Below are 18430 nucleotides of genomic sequence, written 5' to 3' on the forward strand. Positions count from 1 at the left end.
TTTACTATGTCATGCAATGTCATGCATTGTGATTCATGATGTTGTATATGTTGGCAAAGGATCCAATGTAAGGCCCATTATAGTCATGTTGCGCAAAAGCCTTATTAGTGCTTGATTGAAAACAAAAACTAACAAGGTTCACATCATTCATGACTAATATTGTAGAAAGTCTGGCTCCATCTGATAAATAACATAACCTAGTCTGGTTATGCTCACACTCGTACAGCACATCCGGTGTCATAGTGGACCAGAGTATTGAACAACTGCCTCTAACATCTAAACTCGTACAGTCCATTCCTTTCGATTGGATATAAAGAAAATATCCCTATATCATTCAAGATCAAATGTATAATAACAGGATCACAATGCAAACTAGAAAAAGTGCCCTTCGGGGAACAGGTGGCGCTATAATAGGCCAATGGGAAAAGGGTGCCATTTGTTCTTACTTGGATGGCAAATGGATGATTTGAGGCATTTTGTTCCAAAAATGTGTTTTGCAAAAATCCATCTGTTGGTGGCGCTATAACATGCCAATGTGAAAAGGGTGGGATATATTCCTCATCCTAGTAGGAAAGTGCGTGAAAGATTTAGCGTAAATTGCACGCTGTGTTCATGATTTGAGGCATTTTGTTCAAAACTGGCCAATCCTGCAAACTTTGAAAGCCAATGTTAACCAATTAGGATGGAATATGAAATATCGGACAGATCCGTCTTGAGCACATGACTATATAGATATTGTGTAACGATTTGAGGGATTTGGACAGAATCTGGAGGAGTAATATAAAAAAAAGGGTTTTACAAAAGTCGGCGCTATAAAGGCAGATGTGAAAAATGCAGGTCAAAGGTTTGTTCTTGGCCTCTAGGGAGTGTGCATGCAACATTTCACGCAGATCGGTGCAGTAATAGGTAAAAAAGGTGAAAAGATGCCTCATGGTGGCGCTATGACAGGCCATTCTGGAAAGTTTGGGCCAGAGGTTCATCGTTTGCATCCAGGGAGTGCCCTGGATGCAAACGATGAACCTCTGGCCCAAATTTTATGTGGAAAGTTTGGCATCAACCGTGTTAACGGTGCCGGAGATTAGCTGTTAACGGGCGGACGCATGGATGGACGGACGGAGTGCACAACATACTCTCCTCATATGCCTTCGGCTGGTGGAGACAATAATAATCTTTATTCATATAGCCCATTTGTGCTTTACAGAGCAACAAAGAAAAAATAAAAGCTAAAACATAAAATAACATTAAAATAATGGCCAAAACATACAAAAAAACTTAATAGAATCAGGAAAAACTGAGAACATGAATAACAGAAAAAAATCAACTAAAAGCAAGATTGTGCTTTAAAGCTGTCAACAGAGGCTGTCTACGGTGTAGTGGGAGTTAATTACAAGCCGTCGGCCCGTAGAAGCAGAAGGCTGCTTCACCGTGTTTTATATGCCATTGAGGCGTTGACCATACTGTATGCAGACAGGACAGCGTCCATCTTGCCAGCAAGGTGGTAGCTAGGTGTAATTTCCCATTGACAGCCCATTCATCCAAACAGAAAAGTCCTATCTGATTGTATTTATCAACGTCAAACTCACCAATATTGCAGCTGTAGGCAAAGCTTGAATTATTAAGTGTTTGTTTCATACAAATCCACCGTAGATATGTTATGAGCTACTTCCTGTCAATAAATTCCTTGCAGGTGAAGTGTTTTTGGAAGTACTGTTGTATTGTTTGTGAACTGAATTGTATTATGTATCTGTGTTGAGGACCCCCTCTAAAATGAGATGAGGCATCTCAAGGGGCTCATCCTTTCAATAAAGGTAAAAAGTGACCGATGTTGCTTTACTGATCTTTGTGCATGTGTGCAAGTGTCACGTGCGTGTGTGAATTGTGTGAAGCCACCAGACAGTGTTATAGTCTAGTAACATGTCAATGTAAATTGGGGTGAAGTCATGCAGCGAGACTTGGACTCTTGGCTTGGTAGATTGAGCAGTAGACCCTACAGTACAGTATGTTATAGCTACAGTGACCTTTTTATCAGAGGCATTTCATTTTATTGTTGCTTTGGGCTGCTTTGTTGCCCGTTCCGTTCTGCTCTATAAATGGTCTGAATCTCTTATCTTCACCCTCGGTGAAAAGGATATTGGATGATTACAAAATACCATGTGGGTGTTCCTGGTGGCTGAGCCAGCACTAGCCACATGCTTCTTGTGAGTCATCAATCTACGTCCCCCCCCCCCCTCTCTCTCCTCTTTGGCAGGCATGTGCATAGACATGAGTATATAGACATGAAAGCTCCTGCTCTTTTACCCATCGGTAGTGCTAGTCCATTTACCATGGTGAAAAAAACAAACATAAATTCCCTCTCTCCATGTCTCTCTCTCCATACTCGAAGGCATGCAGCATTCAAGGGAATTCATGCCTCTTTCTTACTCTCTTGAACTTGAATGCAGCATTTTATGTTGAAAGAATTACCCTTTGAAGTAATCCATCTCCAGTAAAGCTTGATTATACTTAATTGAGCTGGCTGGGAGGTCAAATCCATAGTCAAATTGGTCCGGACGGCTGGCGTAGCCACCTAGGCTGCCAATGCCGTCTGCCAGCGTGTCATGGGTTCAACTCCTGATCCCAACGACCTTTGCTTCGTGTCACTCCCTATCTCTCGCTCCCTGTTTTTTGTACGTGTATTAAAAGGGCAGAAAAAGCTAAAAATAAATAAAATAAATCTTAAAAAAACATCAGTCAGCCTGGGCCGTGGCTCAGCGGTCCAGGCACCTTATTGGCTGGTAATCCAGTATGGCAGTGTGCCGTGGGTTCGACTGCCTTTATTGCATGTCACCCCCCCATCTCTCTCCCCATTTCCTATCAGCCTGTCTATCCCTTTATAAAAAAATATGAAATAAAGGCGAAGCCACAAAAACAACAACATCATAGTCAAATCCATAGTCAAGGTACAAATCCATAGTCGAATTACATCATAGACTGGGAGTTGTGGCTCTTCTTGCAAAGGTTGTTTTTGTCAATGTGCCTCATGATCAGGGCAACAAGGTGTCAGTCCCAGGCAGGGCTGAGCGCTGTGTTTTCTGGCTCACCTGTTCCCAGTCCCCTCATTCTCACCAGTCAACGCACCTGCCTGCCATCAACTCATCACCTCCAGTCTATAAAGCCCTGGTCTTCTATCACTGCATCGCCAGATCGTTGAACAACCACAGTGGTAGTATAGGCTTCATTGCTTCTAGCCAGTCAACTATTTTTAGTGACTGTTCCCTGCCTGTGAACTTCAGTATTGATTTAGATTTTGTATGTTGGATTTTGGCATTTGCCTGTACTGATTGTACTCCTCTCCTCCACCTCAGATCTCACCTGTACTGCCTGCCTGCCTGCCTGTTGCTCTGCTCTGCCTGCCTTCCACATTTCCCTCCTCATTCCAAGTTTGTGTGAATAAACACTCTTGAACTTTAAGAACTTTGTCTTTTCTGCACTTGGGTCTGCCAGTTTGGTATTGTGACACGAGGCTGTGTCCCACACTGGTTGTAGAGTACATGCTGAATTGCTCGTATTGCTCATCAGTCTAATTTAAAATGAGATTCCTCTAAATCTATGTAGTAATGTAAAAAACTGAATTTCACACCAGTTCCTTTTGAAATTCCCTGCCTCTCCAGATCCCTCTTTTCCCTGCTTTTTGAGGGGCCCTCCTATACACGGGTTTAAAGTGTCTTTAGTTCAATGTTTGTTTTGTAAATGCCATTGACAATGGAGGGAAAATTTACATAATGTGTCATTTACTCATATTATTGTCTCTTTATTATTAATGGTGTTTAATGTTTGTTTGCACAGTTTTTTTACATTACCATTATCACCTAATCAACATGAGTTAGACTTTAATATATTGGCGCCCCTCACTTCACAGCACACAGGTGTGATTTTTGTACATTTAGGCCCAATTCTAGCACTTTGAGATTCTGACGAATATAAAGTGCGTTATAAATAAAATCCATTATTAATTCTGTTTTTTGTTCTTGTTTCTTAGCGCTATGTGTCTGTTTTAGTCTTGTATTCTGGTAGTTTGATTCCCCAGTGCTACTTATTTTGTAGTATTGTTCTCAGTGTTTCCTGTTCATTAGTACCTGTCTTGTCTTGTCTACCAGTCCCGTGCTCGTGTCCTGGGCCGTTGAGACTCCCATTGACAATGAATTGCGAGCTTGCGACACACATTTGTCTGCATTTGGGTCCTATTCCTCCTTCACTAACAGTTCCATACCTTGGCAAGACGATTGCGCTGCAGTTATGAATTCACAAAAATGACATCGCTGTCATTGACCAGTTTAACATAATTTGAAATTGAGATCCTTCCTCTGCTGCCAGTGTACACAAGAAATGTGGTGTAGTTAGTTTTTTAGCTGTGGACATGCAGGCACACACCTAAGTGGCTATAAGTGACCAGTGTTTTATCTATTTATATTGGTATTTTGTCTTTTGCCCTTTATTTGATTAAGGTTTATGCAATTTAATCAATTGTATCTGCACATCTTCTCTTTAATCAAATTGACTGCTCTTGTAATCTCTGTGGCCTACCATATTGGCATATTGACTTGACTGGCTCCTGTGTGCTCCCTCTGTGAGAGCCATCCCAGTGTTTTCATGCACAAGTGGTTATTGGATTTGTCTATTGGAATGCGTATGTGTTCAGTTAGTTAGTATACTGTGTTGGGTGGCCGGGTTCTCTGCAGAGGAATAACTCGGGTCACGTGACTTGGACTTGAGTCACAAATTCGATGTGTTTTAGACTCAACTTGACATTGGCACAGATACAGTATATATATGCATTATCTTTATTCCTCCAGCTGCTCCTGGAGCAGCTGGAGGAATAAAGAGAATGTGTGTCTGAGCCAATTGCCTCGCATCCTTTACTGCTTGGAGTGCCGCTATAGTTCCACCTCGGTGCTTTTCATTGTTGAGTATTATTTGTTAACTGAGCACCCGCAGCCAAGGAGGCAAACCAGGGAGCGCACCTGCTCCACACGCAGACTACTGAGAGCGAGGGTTAAGACACTCTGTTGTAAACAAATTATATAGTATTTCACAAAGGTCTCAATTGTTCAGATATAGTGTTTCATTCAAGCTGATCCACCTGCCTCTCTACAATCAATGCATTCCTTAAAACGTCCTGCTCTGCCTGACTGCCTCCCAGTGCGATGAATCTGCCAGCTGGAATATTTAGACAGAAAAATAACATAGATGACTGATTGACTGTACCTTCTTTTATCAAATACCTTGACTAACAGTGAACAGATTGTCCATATGTTTTTAGTCCACAAAGACAGTATTTCCCTCCTGCCTTAAAGCCCTGTGACAGGGCCAGACTGATGTGACCGCCTGGGCATGACATCCCTGTGACAGGGCTGTGACAGGGCATGTCAGTATCATGGTCAGTGTCATGTCAGTGAAAGAGGACATGTGTAACGCACATGGACAGGCGGCTGCTGGGCTAGAGTCTTCAGTTTAAGGTTTTTTTGTACCTATTCTGGTGAGTGGGCTCTATCCATCTGTAAACAGTATCATGTCTGTATCATTTCAGTATAATGGTCAGTACCGTGTGACTGATACTGATCATAATACTAACCACGATACACTTTTCTTAAAGCGACAAATGCAACCACTTATAGTGACATTTTAACAGTGTTTATATTTATAATGCATACAATATACCTCCCACAGTATCTCCCCTGGGAGATACTGTGGGAGGTGCTGCAGGGACATGGGGTGAGGGGGTCCTTGTTGAGGGCCATCCAATCTCTCACAGTGTCCCAGTGCTCGGCAGTAAGTCGGATTTGTTTCCGGTGGGGGTTGGCCTCTGCCTGCATTGTCATCAATTCTGTTTGTGATATTCATGGACGAGACGTAGTCGTGGTGGAGAGGCTATGCGGTTCGTTGAGCTGAGCGTTGCTTCACTGCTTTTTGAGGATGATGTGGTCCTGATGGCACCATCGTTTGGTGAACATCAGCTCTCACTGGATGGGTTCGTAGTCTTCAGCTGGGAAGCAGATTGCAATGTATTTATTCTTGGCCTTGGCCTTAATGTTTTATAATGTGATTATAACGCATTAAAGTATGTATTACTCTGTTAAAGATGTATTACACTTGGCAAAGAGCATTTGACTTGTGACTCAAAACAGGTGACTTGGGACTTGAGTGCAAAGAGATTGAGATTTACGTGTGTTTTTAAAAACCTGACTTGGTCCCACCTCTTTGGCAGAGAGCCTCTGGCTCTCTGTACTTCCAAAGTAGTGAGTGATAAGTGTAAGAGTGATATTCACCCTGGGCCTGTACAGAGTATAGAGTTACAGACTGGCGTCAGCAATATTTGGCCCCTGGAGAACAAGATTACACCCAAGGCAGCGTCACAAATGACCTGACATGTTCTGAGTTTTATTAAAAAATACATACCTTTGCACAAGCCACATTACGTGGCCAGCAGTTATTTGAGTCATAAATCTATGATACAGACGTATGCAAGATAGGATATGAATAGGAATAGACAGAAAACGTGATGTTCTAGCAAGCAGCTGACAGTTGTTCTTCAACAGTGACATCGTGTATACCGGGACCTACGGTTTCTTGATAAAGGAGAGCACGAGGAGAGCTAGGAGGAGAGTTAAAAATACAAAAGGGAAAAGGTTACTTTTAGTGCCTGTGGAGGTATTGTATATTCACTGAAGGATCAACACTTACTGTATTGTAACGGTTAAATACAATAAAGTACCATACATTTTTCTTTTGAGGTGCGCTAACCCCTCCTATATTCAGCTATAATGTAGTGTTTTCGTCTTACACAAACAAATTCCCATTTACAATGAATGAGAATTTACGTCATATATGTATCAGCTATTTTTGTCCTGCACAAAAATAAATTCCCTTTGACAATGAATGGATGATGTATGATGATAAGAGCGCCCCTCACTTCACACAGGTGTGATTTTTAAAGCTGGCTTTTGGCCCAAGGGTGGCGGAAAGGCCCATGCATGGGGTTATCAGAATCGAGTAGGGGTTAGGCTGGGGTAACCTGACTCCGCCAGATGGGGCAGCAGAGAGTACACTGGGTTCTCTCAGGCAGACTTGATGCCCGGCCACAAAACGGCCTGGCTAATCAGCAGCAGCTAGAAGCTAGAAGCTGCTGCTAGAAGCTGCTTGAAGCTGCTTGAAGCTGCTGCTGATTGGCCAGGCCGTTTTGTGGCCGGGCATCAAGTCTGCCTGAGAGTTCCCAGATGGGAGCAGGAGGGGGGAACCCAGTGTACTCTCTGCTGCCCCATCTGGCGGAGTCAGGTTAAGTCTGGGGAGCATGGCGGTAAAACCTGGCCTTCCAGTTCAAATGTCCTTCATTATGTCATTTAATCAGTGACGTGTAAAAGTGTTCATAGATAGGTAGGAAGGACTGCACAGCAGCATAATAACATGTGATGTAGATTGGTCATTGGCCGCTTCTGTTTATTGGAGCGATGTGTTTAATTAAATAACATTGTAGTACAAGTTATGGTTATAAAACCGGGGGAAAAAAAGTTTTAATCTTAGCCACTTACAATTTAGGCGTAGGCTATACTGTACAACTTAAGCATATTTCTTGCAGTGGAGTTATGGCAAGCTGCCCTACATAATATGGGGGCATTGTTGGGGGTGGCATTTACAGTGTGGCCCAGTGGCCAATGAGGCATACTGTATCTACCTATTTTTGTCTATGCTGCACAGTAGAAGATAATCACCAGCTGGGGAAAATCTGGCTTAAAACGAAGGGAGTTACAAAAGTGGAATTTGCATTAGAGGAAGATACACCTCAACACCACTAGGTGGCACATCCATCAATCAAATAGAAAGAATAGAGAAAATAATCATATACTGGAAACATTCATATACATTAAAGCATGTATTGGACAAATAAAGGAAACCGTTAATAGAGTGACAGCGATCCATTAATGCCTTATTAGACACTCAACTAATCCAGTGCCCATTTAGTAGCACAGATGAAAGTCAACTGACTGAACTGTTGGCTGCTTCCTTTGCTTCCCTTCTTTGAGCATGTTTGCACCGCCACTGCATACCTAAATGCTAAATGAAGTTGTTGCTTTATATTTTAGGCTCTAGGGAGACAGTCTGTATTTAACATTTCATGCTAACTAAGCCACCCTGAAGCATGAAAAAAGAAGGGAGTGGATATTCAGCCTCAAACCCATTTGATTGATCAAATGTTTATAGCTTGCAGCTGGTTGAGTTTAGGCAGGGGTTTGGTGTGGTTTAATCACTTATAGGCTATTTAAGGTTAGCCTGGGAAGGCATTGGTCGGGTGTGGTTGAGGATTGGTGAGGGCGTTCACCAACACTGCTCTGAGAGAGTGGAGTGTTTCCAAGCACAGTCACCATATCAACTATCTATTACTCACCCCAGGAAGCCTGGAATTCATGGAGATTTGTAAGGGGCCAATTTAAGCCCGAATCCATTCCATTTGATTTGATTAATTGAAGTAAATACTGTAGGATGCCACGGAAGAACTATGTAAAATGAATTCCTAAGTTACTGTCAGTGTAAATCACTGGGAGGAGTTGGAGGACTACTACTGTCCAGGGCTAGGTGGATGTTTAGTGTTGCTCTCGTTAATCTTGGCCTCGATCTGCCCTCCTATTTAATTTGCCTCAATTGGGGTGAGTAATTGATAGGAAAATGTGAAATACTTTAAGTGTAGTATTTAGTAAAGAAAAAGAAAAAAAGGAGACAATTGAACAAGATGTTTCAATGAGAATGTTTTTTCAAAATGTACACTTTATTGTCAACAACAGTACAAAAACAAAAGTTCTGTATTTACAGTAGTACTATGGCCTTCTCGTCTTACACTCTTTGGTTTCACTGCTGACCTGATTATTTGAAAAGGAACAAAAGGCATGAGGACACAATCGACCAGGCAGACAGAGATGCCCACTTCCTGCTTGTGTGCCATTCTATTTATTTATGTGAATGTTTTTTATTAACCATTCCACAGTACAATGACTCGGGCAACCACACCGTACACAGGACTAGGTGGGGAGTGGGACACAACGTCAGTGGTTCTCAAATACTTTAACTTCAAGGACGTCCAGTTTGGTATGCATTAGGCAGGGAAACTGTCCAGAAGGAACTCTGCTTACAGTACACCCGCACAGTAAAAATTGTCTCTGTTCATGTAACGCTGAGGGTGTACAAATTGAACTGGTTCCATATATACACTCTTACTAACCATTTCGTTCCTAACTAGCAATCATTTAGCTGGGGGCCCCCTGGAACCCCCGCAAGGACCCCTGGGGTCCCTGGACCCCACTTTGAGAACCACTGCACTCGGACATACCGCGTAATCCAACTAGTATTATCATAAATAATAGTGTTTGGAGAGATGCCGGTTTCAGTAACCCGAACAGTAATTGAGACTGTGGACGGCCGTGGTCTGCCATAAGACTAAAACATTGCGATCATAAATCTGTTCCAAGAAGATTTCAAATATTCAATGTCAACTTTGCATCTCGAGGACCCCCTGCCATATAAGGCTGTGTGCACTGCTGGGCTACCAACGGAACACTCGTAAATCCTGTCTTATCTGTTCCCTGTGCATTTTCTTTGGTGGGACATCGGGGCATTGCCCGGCATGGGGGAACAGACGGGGCAGAATAATCCATAATGCCTAATTTATGCTCCATCGTACGACTGTGTCGCATGCCGAACATCCACATGCTCACAACGCACCGCGGACGCGGTGAGTTGCGAGCTTGTAGATCGGCTATTTTCGGTGCACCAGAGGGCCGCCATCCATATGCAGATTATGGCCTCATTTTCCCAATCACAGTCGCTGTCTTCAACATGACTGATGGCTAATTTATACTTCGTTGTACGTTTACGACTAATGGTAACCTATTTTAAAATGTTCCGTTGAAAACCTGTCATTTCTGCCGGCGACATTCATACGACGAAGTTTAAATTGGGCTTTATCCTTCGGACCATTTAAACAAAACAAAAAATATATATATAATACAGCAAAGAACACACAGACACTGTATCGCCTTATTCACCCCCATGTAACTCTCCTACCATACAGTACCTTTTCAATACTTAGATGATGCCTTTCAACAAGGCTGTAAAATGAAAAATAAAAAAACGATCATCTAGCATGCTGTAGCACAGCTATCCTGGTAGGTTTCACTCGGAATATAAATATAATAAAAAACACAAAGATTTTAGGACATTCAGACCCCGGTACATTTGGAGTAGAGGTACTCCGAGGGAAAAAAGATAAACATCTACTCTTAAGCCACATTTATACTCTATAGCACGATGGTGTCGCTTGCTGAGCTAACGGCGTGTGGCGCTCAAGCGACCGACACAGTCATGCAGTGGTGTATGAATATGGCGCTTTGACTGAGTGGTCATAACCTATAAAGGATGGCATAACAGGAGAGGAACACTAGAACAAACAATGTGGGAAGGTGAAGGCAATAACGTACTTTCAGTCTTAAACTAACTTAACTTCAGATGCACAAATCACACAGTGTCTCAGCCCAAGGCCAGGGTATCAAAGTTGTATACAACAAGATGGCCGCACATTCATTACTAACTGCAAATACTTTTTTCTTTTTGCACATTCCTGATAACTGCTTGCCTTTTCACATCCAATAGATTTAGAGCCTAAATCAAGCAAAAAGGAAACCCTTGGGAAAGTGAAGAAACTGACAGTTAAAGGTTAATGAAGAACTGTAGTGAATTATACTTAAAGTGGAAGAACGTCTACGATTTACAGAATCAAGTGAGTGGGTGTACTGCAATGCGCTGTCAGCTTACAATCTACATCTACACAACTGCTTTTTTCTTTTGCGGAAACATGACACGGTTGTTTTTTGAATCAAGGACAGTTACGGATCACAGTTACAGTATGCTGCTTGTGTCATGCATTACAAAAAAACAAAAAAACGTTTGCGGCTAAAACTATCCCCTGTAGGCATTTTGCCATATTCAAAGAAACTCAAGAAAATAATAATACAGGGGTTTTGATGGTGCAGTACACAGGTTATTATCAACGACTGTTATAATCATTCCTCACTGCCTTGGGAGTCTTAGCTAACTTAGAGGGCGTTATTGACTGCAGAAACAGCAATGAAGTGTCTTTTTCACTGAGCATAGCCAAATGAAGGCTATTCCACACAGCGCATTAAAATCAGCATGCTCATCCGATGAAGCACACGATGAATTGTTACACAGACCTAAAGAAGATGTATTATTGACATTCTTGCAGGGAAAATGAAGAACTGAACAAAACAAAACAAAACAAAACAAAACAATACAAACACGTACGAAGAGCCAAATCCCACCACATGGCCTCACAGATTGACTCAAACCAAACAAGACGAAACAAAAACAAAGAGCATTCACCAGGAACACAAAACATAAAATGACACAATAGCATGAGGCATGGCCACAGTGCAGCCTACACATCAGCTGTAGGCACATCCTGTTACAACATTACTCTGTGATTGTGTGCTGCTCACGTGGAGCCTGATGGAAGTTGTCAGCAGTCGTTTGGGAGTCTTCATTTTTGGCGTGTCAAGGCCTCTTTCAACTGCTTCTTTGTCAAAAGAAAGGAAAAGAAGAAGAAAAAAATGCTTGCATTAACGTTGTCGTGTTAGAGTTTAACTCTTAACATTGTCTGTCTGATTAACGACCTTGTATCTTGAGAGCACGTTTTCAAAGCAAACTAATATCTTACAATATCCCTGCCAGCCACGGAAAAATGTATTGTGATTCAACGTGTGTGCATGCGTGCGCCAGGGCTCGAAGAGAAAGAAACTGAGGGGAGGACATTTTTTCTTAACCATTATCAACCCTATACTGTAGTGTAGTATGCTATACTTACCTATAACAAATAGGTAAAATAGCACACCTACAAGCTCAAAGTGCATCGCAGTGCATAACATCGTGACACTTTGTGAGCTTGTAGATAGGAAAACAAATGGTTGATGTAAAAAAAATGCCCAAATTAGGAATGCCAGCCCCCATTTTCAACCTATCTTCATAATAAGGGCCTTTCTCGGCCCCACCCCTCTCCCACTGTTTATATTGTGTTTAGTTTCCAAGATGGCCGCAGCACCAGGAGGGGGTGGGGCGGAGGTGAGCGGACACTTGCCTTGTGTCTGACACGTGAATTGTGTTTTAACACAGCTTTGTTCTGCCCCCCCTCCCCCCCATCAAACAAGATGTTTGGTCAAACCATATGGGCTTCCATTGGAAATGCATTGGAGCGGCCATTAAACACAGACACAAGACAGACACAAGACAGGTGTCTTGAATGTGTGAACGCAGCCCAGTAAGGGCATATGTCAACCCCACCTGCTCACCTCCGCCCCACCCCCTCCTGGTGCTGCGGCCATCTTGGAAACTAAACACAATAGAGACACACGGGGACTACAAATTTCACGCCCCCAAATGAGACAGCGGCCCCACTTCTGGTCCGTTAGACCAATGTACTGCATGCCAGCCCATAGAAGTCAATTGAAATTCCACTGTAGTTAGCCTACTTTTAAAATAATACAACATGAACTGAAGACTATATTGATTTGAATAAAAATATGTTTCCAAATGTATGAAGTGTCTTTGTCAACATATTTTTTTGTTTTCTCAATAGATGACTTGTTTCACATTTAATTTACCACTTGAATGAGTTACCCATAATGTTAACGGAGCAGAGCTGAGTTGACAGACTGATTACCTGTCGCTTATAAGTGACGTTCCAAGCGCCGCCGAGTTTGAAGATACATTATCCGTATTTGTGGTGCATGGTGTGAACATGCAGGCGTATATGAATTCTTTACCTGCCGCGGAGCTCCGACGGTACAAAGAAAAAAAAAACTTGTTGGATTATCAATTTGTCCATATGATTTGCCTAAAAGTAGTTGGGAAAATGACCCAACTAAATGGCCAGGAGTGACATATCCAGATATTGTCAACTATCTAGTGGATTCTCCAGGTTTATAGATAATAAAATATCAATTAGAATCTATCTTATTTATTACAGTTTTAATACATATTACAATATATGGGCTATTTATTTATATAGCCAATATATTGCAATTTCACGGGAATTGGGAGCTTCATGAAGAATAATATAATACATTACTTTTCAGGCAGTCAATTTCAGTCTGTGTAATCCTATATAGCAGCATATGCTCCTCAGATGATTTTGCCTGACTTCTTGATATTGTCAATCTATATCATATTCAGTAGGATGAATGGTTCACATGACGCTCGTCCTTCACGTTCGTCGTGGCGTGACTTGCTTTGTTTTGAGCGCCTGGCTAAGTTATGTGCATTTGTAAACGTTCAGATTTCAAATAGCCTATAAAGTGCTCACCCCCGGGGACACGGATGTTAGAATTTTGAACGGGCTGCTATTAACACCCGTGCATCCCGTATTGTTCAAGAAAATGCATTTTAATCCGATCGGTGACCATTTTCTATAAAGGTTATAATAATGCATGAGTGCAATACACCTCCCAACCGATAAGGGCACGTATTGAAAGCATATAGCGAAAAAAATAGAAATTGGCCAGCCGTCGGATAAAAATGCTTTTTATTGAACAATATAAGGACTACATGGGTGCTAATAAACGTGCAAATGTATAACATCCGTAGCTCCGGGGGTGAGCACTTTATATTTGAAATCTGAACGCTTATGTACACTTAAACGTTGTAAATGTAGCAAGGCACTAAAGACAGGGTGAAGTTGCGTCATGACTGACTATCATAAGTTTCAAGGCTATTTTCACTGTGACATATACCTTCATAAGTTTCACTTGAATACTTAATTTCCACCACTTGTGGAGTTCACAAACTTCTTCTGGATGGTTTCACAGATTTTTTACTAGTGGATGGGTGCAGCCATTTCTGTCTCTTTTCATGATCAGCTGGAAGTTGATGAAACATCAAGTCTGGGTTTTTTTCTTTGTTGTTTTTACAAAGAGGAACGCAGCACACTTTAGGCATGATGAAGACTGGCCGTTTAACCGTTTACAACGCTGGACTCTGTCGTGGTCGCTCGATCCGTCGCTGGGGAATGCCGCATCTAGCGGTATTTATAAGGATTAATGCGTGACGTACAAATCATACGTCAGGGAAACTTCAATATATCCGATGCTAGCAGTCTTTACAATCTTATGGAGTATATTATAGTACATTGTGGGTTGTATATTGAGATGGCAGGTATATGACATTAAAAAGGACAAATAAAACATATGGGACACATTATTCGAACACAAAATAAATCGCTACAGCCTCAGTAATGAACCAGTGAAATAAGGGTATTTTATGATGCCTCTCATAGGGATTGCATTGGCAGCTGCAGTACACAGTTGAAACGGACCAGAAGTGGGGACGCTGTCTCATTTGGGGGCGTGGAATTTGTAGTCCCCGTGTGTCTCTATATAAACAATTGGAGGGGTGGGGCCGAGAAAGGCCCTTATTTGATTGGTCATTCAAAAAAAAAATATATGTTTTAATTGACCTTCCATTTGAGCATGCCAACTTTCAGGAAGAGAAAGACTGTAACTTTGAATCCCCATCGATGATGACGTCGGTGGCACTGGGTAGGTTTCTGACCTGACCATAGCCCAGCAATAACAACAGTAGTAGAGCGAGTAGACAGAAATGCTTCCATCTTATAATGAGCATTAGTACGGATATGAATGAAGATAAGGTTGAGTGCTCCTTTAACAATAATGTTTTTTATTCAATTGTGACATCAAACATAGACCGTCTACATTTCCAGAAAGGAAATGCATGTATTTAATTCAGTTTGACGAGAAGCAGGGACATGCAGTATCCCCGCCGGCCATAAATCTGAATGACCACAGAGTGGTATCAAAAGATCTGCCCAGTATGCCCTGAGGCTTCAACCAAACATATTTAGTAAAAGATGGAGTCCTGTACTGCCTCTACTAATGAGGTAGCAGGTTTCGGAATCTCACTGAATACACTTCTCCCCAGACCTTCTGATGTGCTCATACTCTTTCCTCTGTCTCCAGTCATGTCTGTTCTCAGTTTTGTTTACTTCCCATTGTTGTCGACGCTCTGTTGTTATTGTCTCGCTACTTGAATTGTATTTCCTTGTTTTATGGTGAATACTTGTAGTATTTTATTTCCTTGTTTTATTGTGAATACTTGTAAATGTATGTGAAGTTGTTTGTGTGTATGAGTGTATAATATATATATATATTCTGTGAAGGTATGAAACAGCTGAGGTTGTGTAAAAAAAGAAAAAAAGCAGTTGTAAGAAAAATGTATGCTTTTAATTCTGTGAAGTTGCCTAAACTGAAATAAAAACAAAGTTAAAAAAAAAAAAAAAAAGATCTGCCCAGCAAATCCAACCCCGGTGTGTGTCATCACTCCCCGTACCTTGTTCATCCCCAAGTACAGCACAGCTGCCTTTTAAACGGTGTGGTTGTTCTCCTCTAGCTTTTTGCTCTCTTCGGACGTGCCCGTCTCCTTCTCGCCGGTCTTCCAGGTTCCTTGTCTTCTCTTCATGTAGAGCCAGTAGACCAGCGCCACAACCGCCGCGGCGATGATCAGCCCCACCACAATGCCAACTATGAGCTTGGCCTGGTCCCCACTGTCATCCGAGGACCCTGGAACACAACAATACTGAGCTCATTCACTGAGACAACAATAGATATGCACGCACGCACGTACGCGCACATGCACTCACACACACACACAGAGCGATGCTTTGAGAGCTCCCTTGTATGATAAACCAGTCTTTAGAAATCTATGTGGATGGCAAAGCCAGGATGAGATTAAAAGCTCCCATGGAAGGGCAGTATTGTCTTCCATGTCAGGAGATGGCATGTGGGCTGGGTGGTGTGTACAGGATTGGAATGTGGATGATTATGAATGCAACTCCCTGCGGTACACTTCCTAATACGTAGCCGTTATCTCACTCTGAGGCCCTTGCAATTCTAGAGAGCAAATAAATAAAAAATAAATTCTCAAATGAAAAACAAAATCTTACCTTCCCTTGCCTTCGGCGGCTCGTCCTTAAATACTGAAATTAAACATAACAAAAATTAGAAGGAATAGAAAATAAACGTAAAAATGGAAGTACTGCAATATTAGCCCGCGTGCTTGTCAAAGTAAAGCAGAAAGCCAGCCGGTGCTAATCAGTTCTCAAGAACAGCAGGGAAAGCCCAGTCGTCGTTCACAGCCGCTCGGAATCTAATCAAATCGAATCATGTTTTCTGGTCGTGCCTCACAACATGCACGTTCAAAGTCAGCAACAGGGAAGCACATCAATATCCCCAGAGCAACTATTTAGTGCATGTCTCAAGCAGTGACGTTTTTGAGAAATAAAATTTGAATGCACTTTTCATGAACATAAAGTTACCGAGTTGGGAAGTAACATGTTGACCGTGTGCGTCTTTAGGAGACTGCAGGGACTGTACAGAACAGTAGGCCCTTTGATGCTCTGATTTAGCACCCTGACTAACAAGAACAAGGGTCTAGTCAAGACCAGGAGGGAGGTTTGAAGGAAGGAAGGAAGACAAACGCACCAAGGGTTATCACAGCCAGAAAGAAAGACGGATGGAGAGGTAATGCAATGCCAGGGCGTGGGGGGGGGGGGGGATATGCATGAAATGAAAAGATGTTCATGTGGCATTTTCACCATGATCTTTCCTGTTGTCACTTAGCATCGGTGTAATTAAAACATAATTTCGTTTACCAAATAGCTCCTTCAGATAGAATCATCAACAATCAAATGAAATTCGCTACAATAAAGAAAACACAAAAGTATGGTCTCTCCACAGTTCAGGGTTCTGGTGTCAATATAGGGAAGTCCAGCCTTTACAAATAAACAACGATGACAATTTTTTGTGACATCTTCCACAATGTGAATGCCTTCTGTACTGTGCAACCATTATTACATACTCTCTCGCCAAAATAACTGGGCTAAATTATTGGATAGTCCTAAAAGAATATTGCCATATCTCTATACGGAGAACTCTATACATGACAAGATTCCATATTATAGCACATTTAATGGAAAATATCTGTACTGACTCTGACTTAATGGTCCTCCAATTCGGTTCTGCAGTATGCCCGTAATTTCACACTGCATAGCTGGGTTGTTGCAACGTAAAACTACTGTACTACTGGTCAGAGAATACATTACGACACTGTCTTTGTTCCGTGGCCAGGTTCAGTGGTGAGGCATAATTAAATGTATCATGCAAGTAATTTCTTTTAATTCAAAGTCCTAAAATCTAAAATAGAAGCAGAGCTATTTCAATGCAGAGAGCAGATATGACAACACTCGCCACAGGGGACAATGTCTTCAGATTAACAGAATGTACCTGTCAACAACATACCCGATACCTGGTATCAAAGAGAATGTGATCCTGTAAGTGCCATAAATAACACCATTAGGCCTGTATCACAGCACATGCTCATTGACCGACATTCTACGCGGGCCTGAAGGCGTGAACAAGAGTAGACAAGACAGATGGAAGGAACATTAATCAGCAACAGCGTTCTCAGCTCCCTATGACCCATAACTGATTTATAACGGAGCTTGAAAGTGCCACCCTGGACACCATTCTGCAACATTTGCAAATATTTAATTGACCAAACAAGTCATACGCCGATGCTGTGTTCTATTTAGACAGCGCTGTGCTTTGCAAATGATTTACTGTGTCTAGTTGCTTCGGCATTGATATGCCAAATGATGCCATCAGGGGGGGGGATTACAATGACAATTATGCCATTATCTGTAGGATTAACCTTGACCTAGGCTCTGGTAGATAGAAGGACCAGAGATTACACCGGAATGATTATAAATCCTCAACTGTAGAGAGTCTTTACGGTTGGTGTTTCCTTTACTTTGATAAATAACCCATTGCATGATAGAAATAGAGATGCACAGCAGTGTTGAACAGTTAACCGTAGAAACGAGCCCGTTCACATGCAATCCGCAGTGAGCTGGCACTAGCCTGTTGATTACTAGTCTGCTGACTTACAGGAGGACACATTGATAGTCTTGGCATCGTCTCCCAGCTTGTTGCTCACACTGCAAGTAACGGTCAGGTTGGCTCTGGGCACCACAGTGATCTTGTGGGTGGCCTTGCCATTCTTTTCATTGTAGGAACTCTCCTCCTGCAGAAAGAAGCAAAACAAACAATTAGTTGGTTATTAGGCTTTACAAATACTAGAAGAATATGTTGCGCACACTCACATTGTCATTTTAGCCATCTACACGCTGTCAGGTTTGCTATTCTACAGTGCAGAATGCTTTGTACACCACTTGTCAGGTTTGAGATGGCATGGGGGTTGGGGGACAAGACCGATAATGGAAGGCAAATATTCCAAATGTCAACATCTGACAGCACGCTGAACT

At 42.1% G+C, this 18430-nt stretch overlaps 1 protein-coding gene across 2 annotated transcripts in view; it reads right to left on the reverse strand.

Annotated features, from left to right (window-relative positions):
• Nucleotides 1-8764: 8764 nt before the first annotated feature.
• alcama (activated leukocyte cell adhesion molecule a) overlaps nt 8765-18430 on the reverse strand; it is a 79395-nt gene continuing 69729 nt past the window's right edge. Inside the window, exons 12-15 of one of the 2 annotated variants that reach the window (XM_079508164.1) lie at nt 18054-18189; nt 16052-16084; nt 15439-15668; nt 8765-11614 (exon numbers count right to left, since the gene is read on the reverse strand). In XM_079508164.1, coding sequence (XP_079364290.1) covers nt 15472-15668; nt 16052-16084; nt 18054-18189 — 366 coding nt within the window. In that variant the 3' untranslated portion in view covers nt 8765-11614; nt 15439-15471. Of the gene's footprint in view, nt 11618-15438; nt 15669-16051; nt 16085-18053; nt 18190-18430 lie in introns of both variants that reach the window. The other variant, XM_079508165.1, reaches the window with a different exon arrangement.

The sequence above is a fragment of the Electrona antarctica genome (assembly GCF_951216825.1).
Source record: "Electrona antarctica genome assembly, chromosome: 8".
NCBI classification, from domain to species: domain Eukaryota; kingdom Metazoa; phylum Chordata; class Actinopteri; order Myctophiformes; family Myctophidae; genus Electrona; species Electrona antarctica.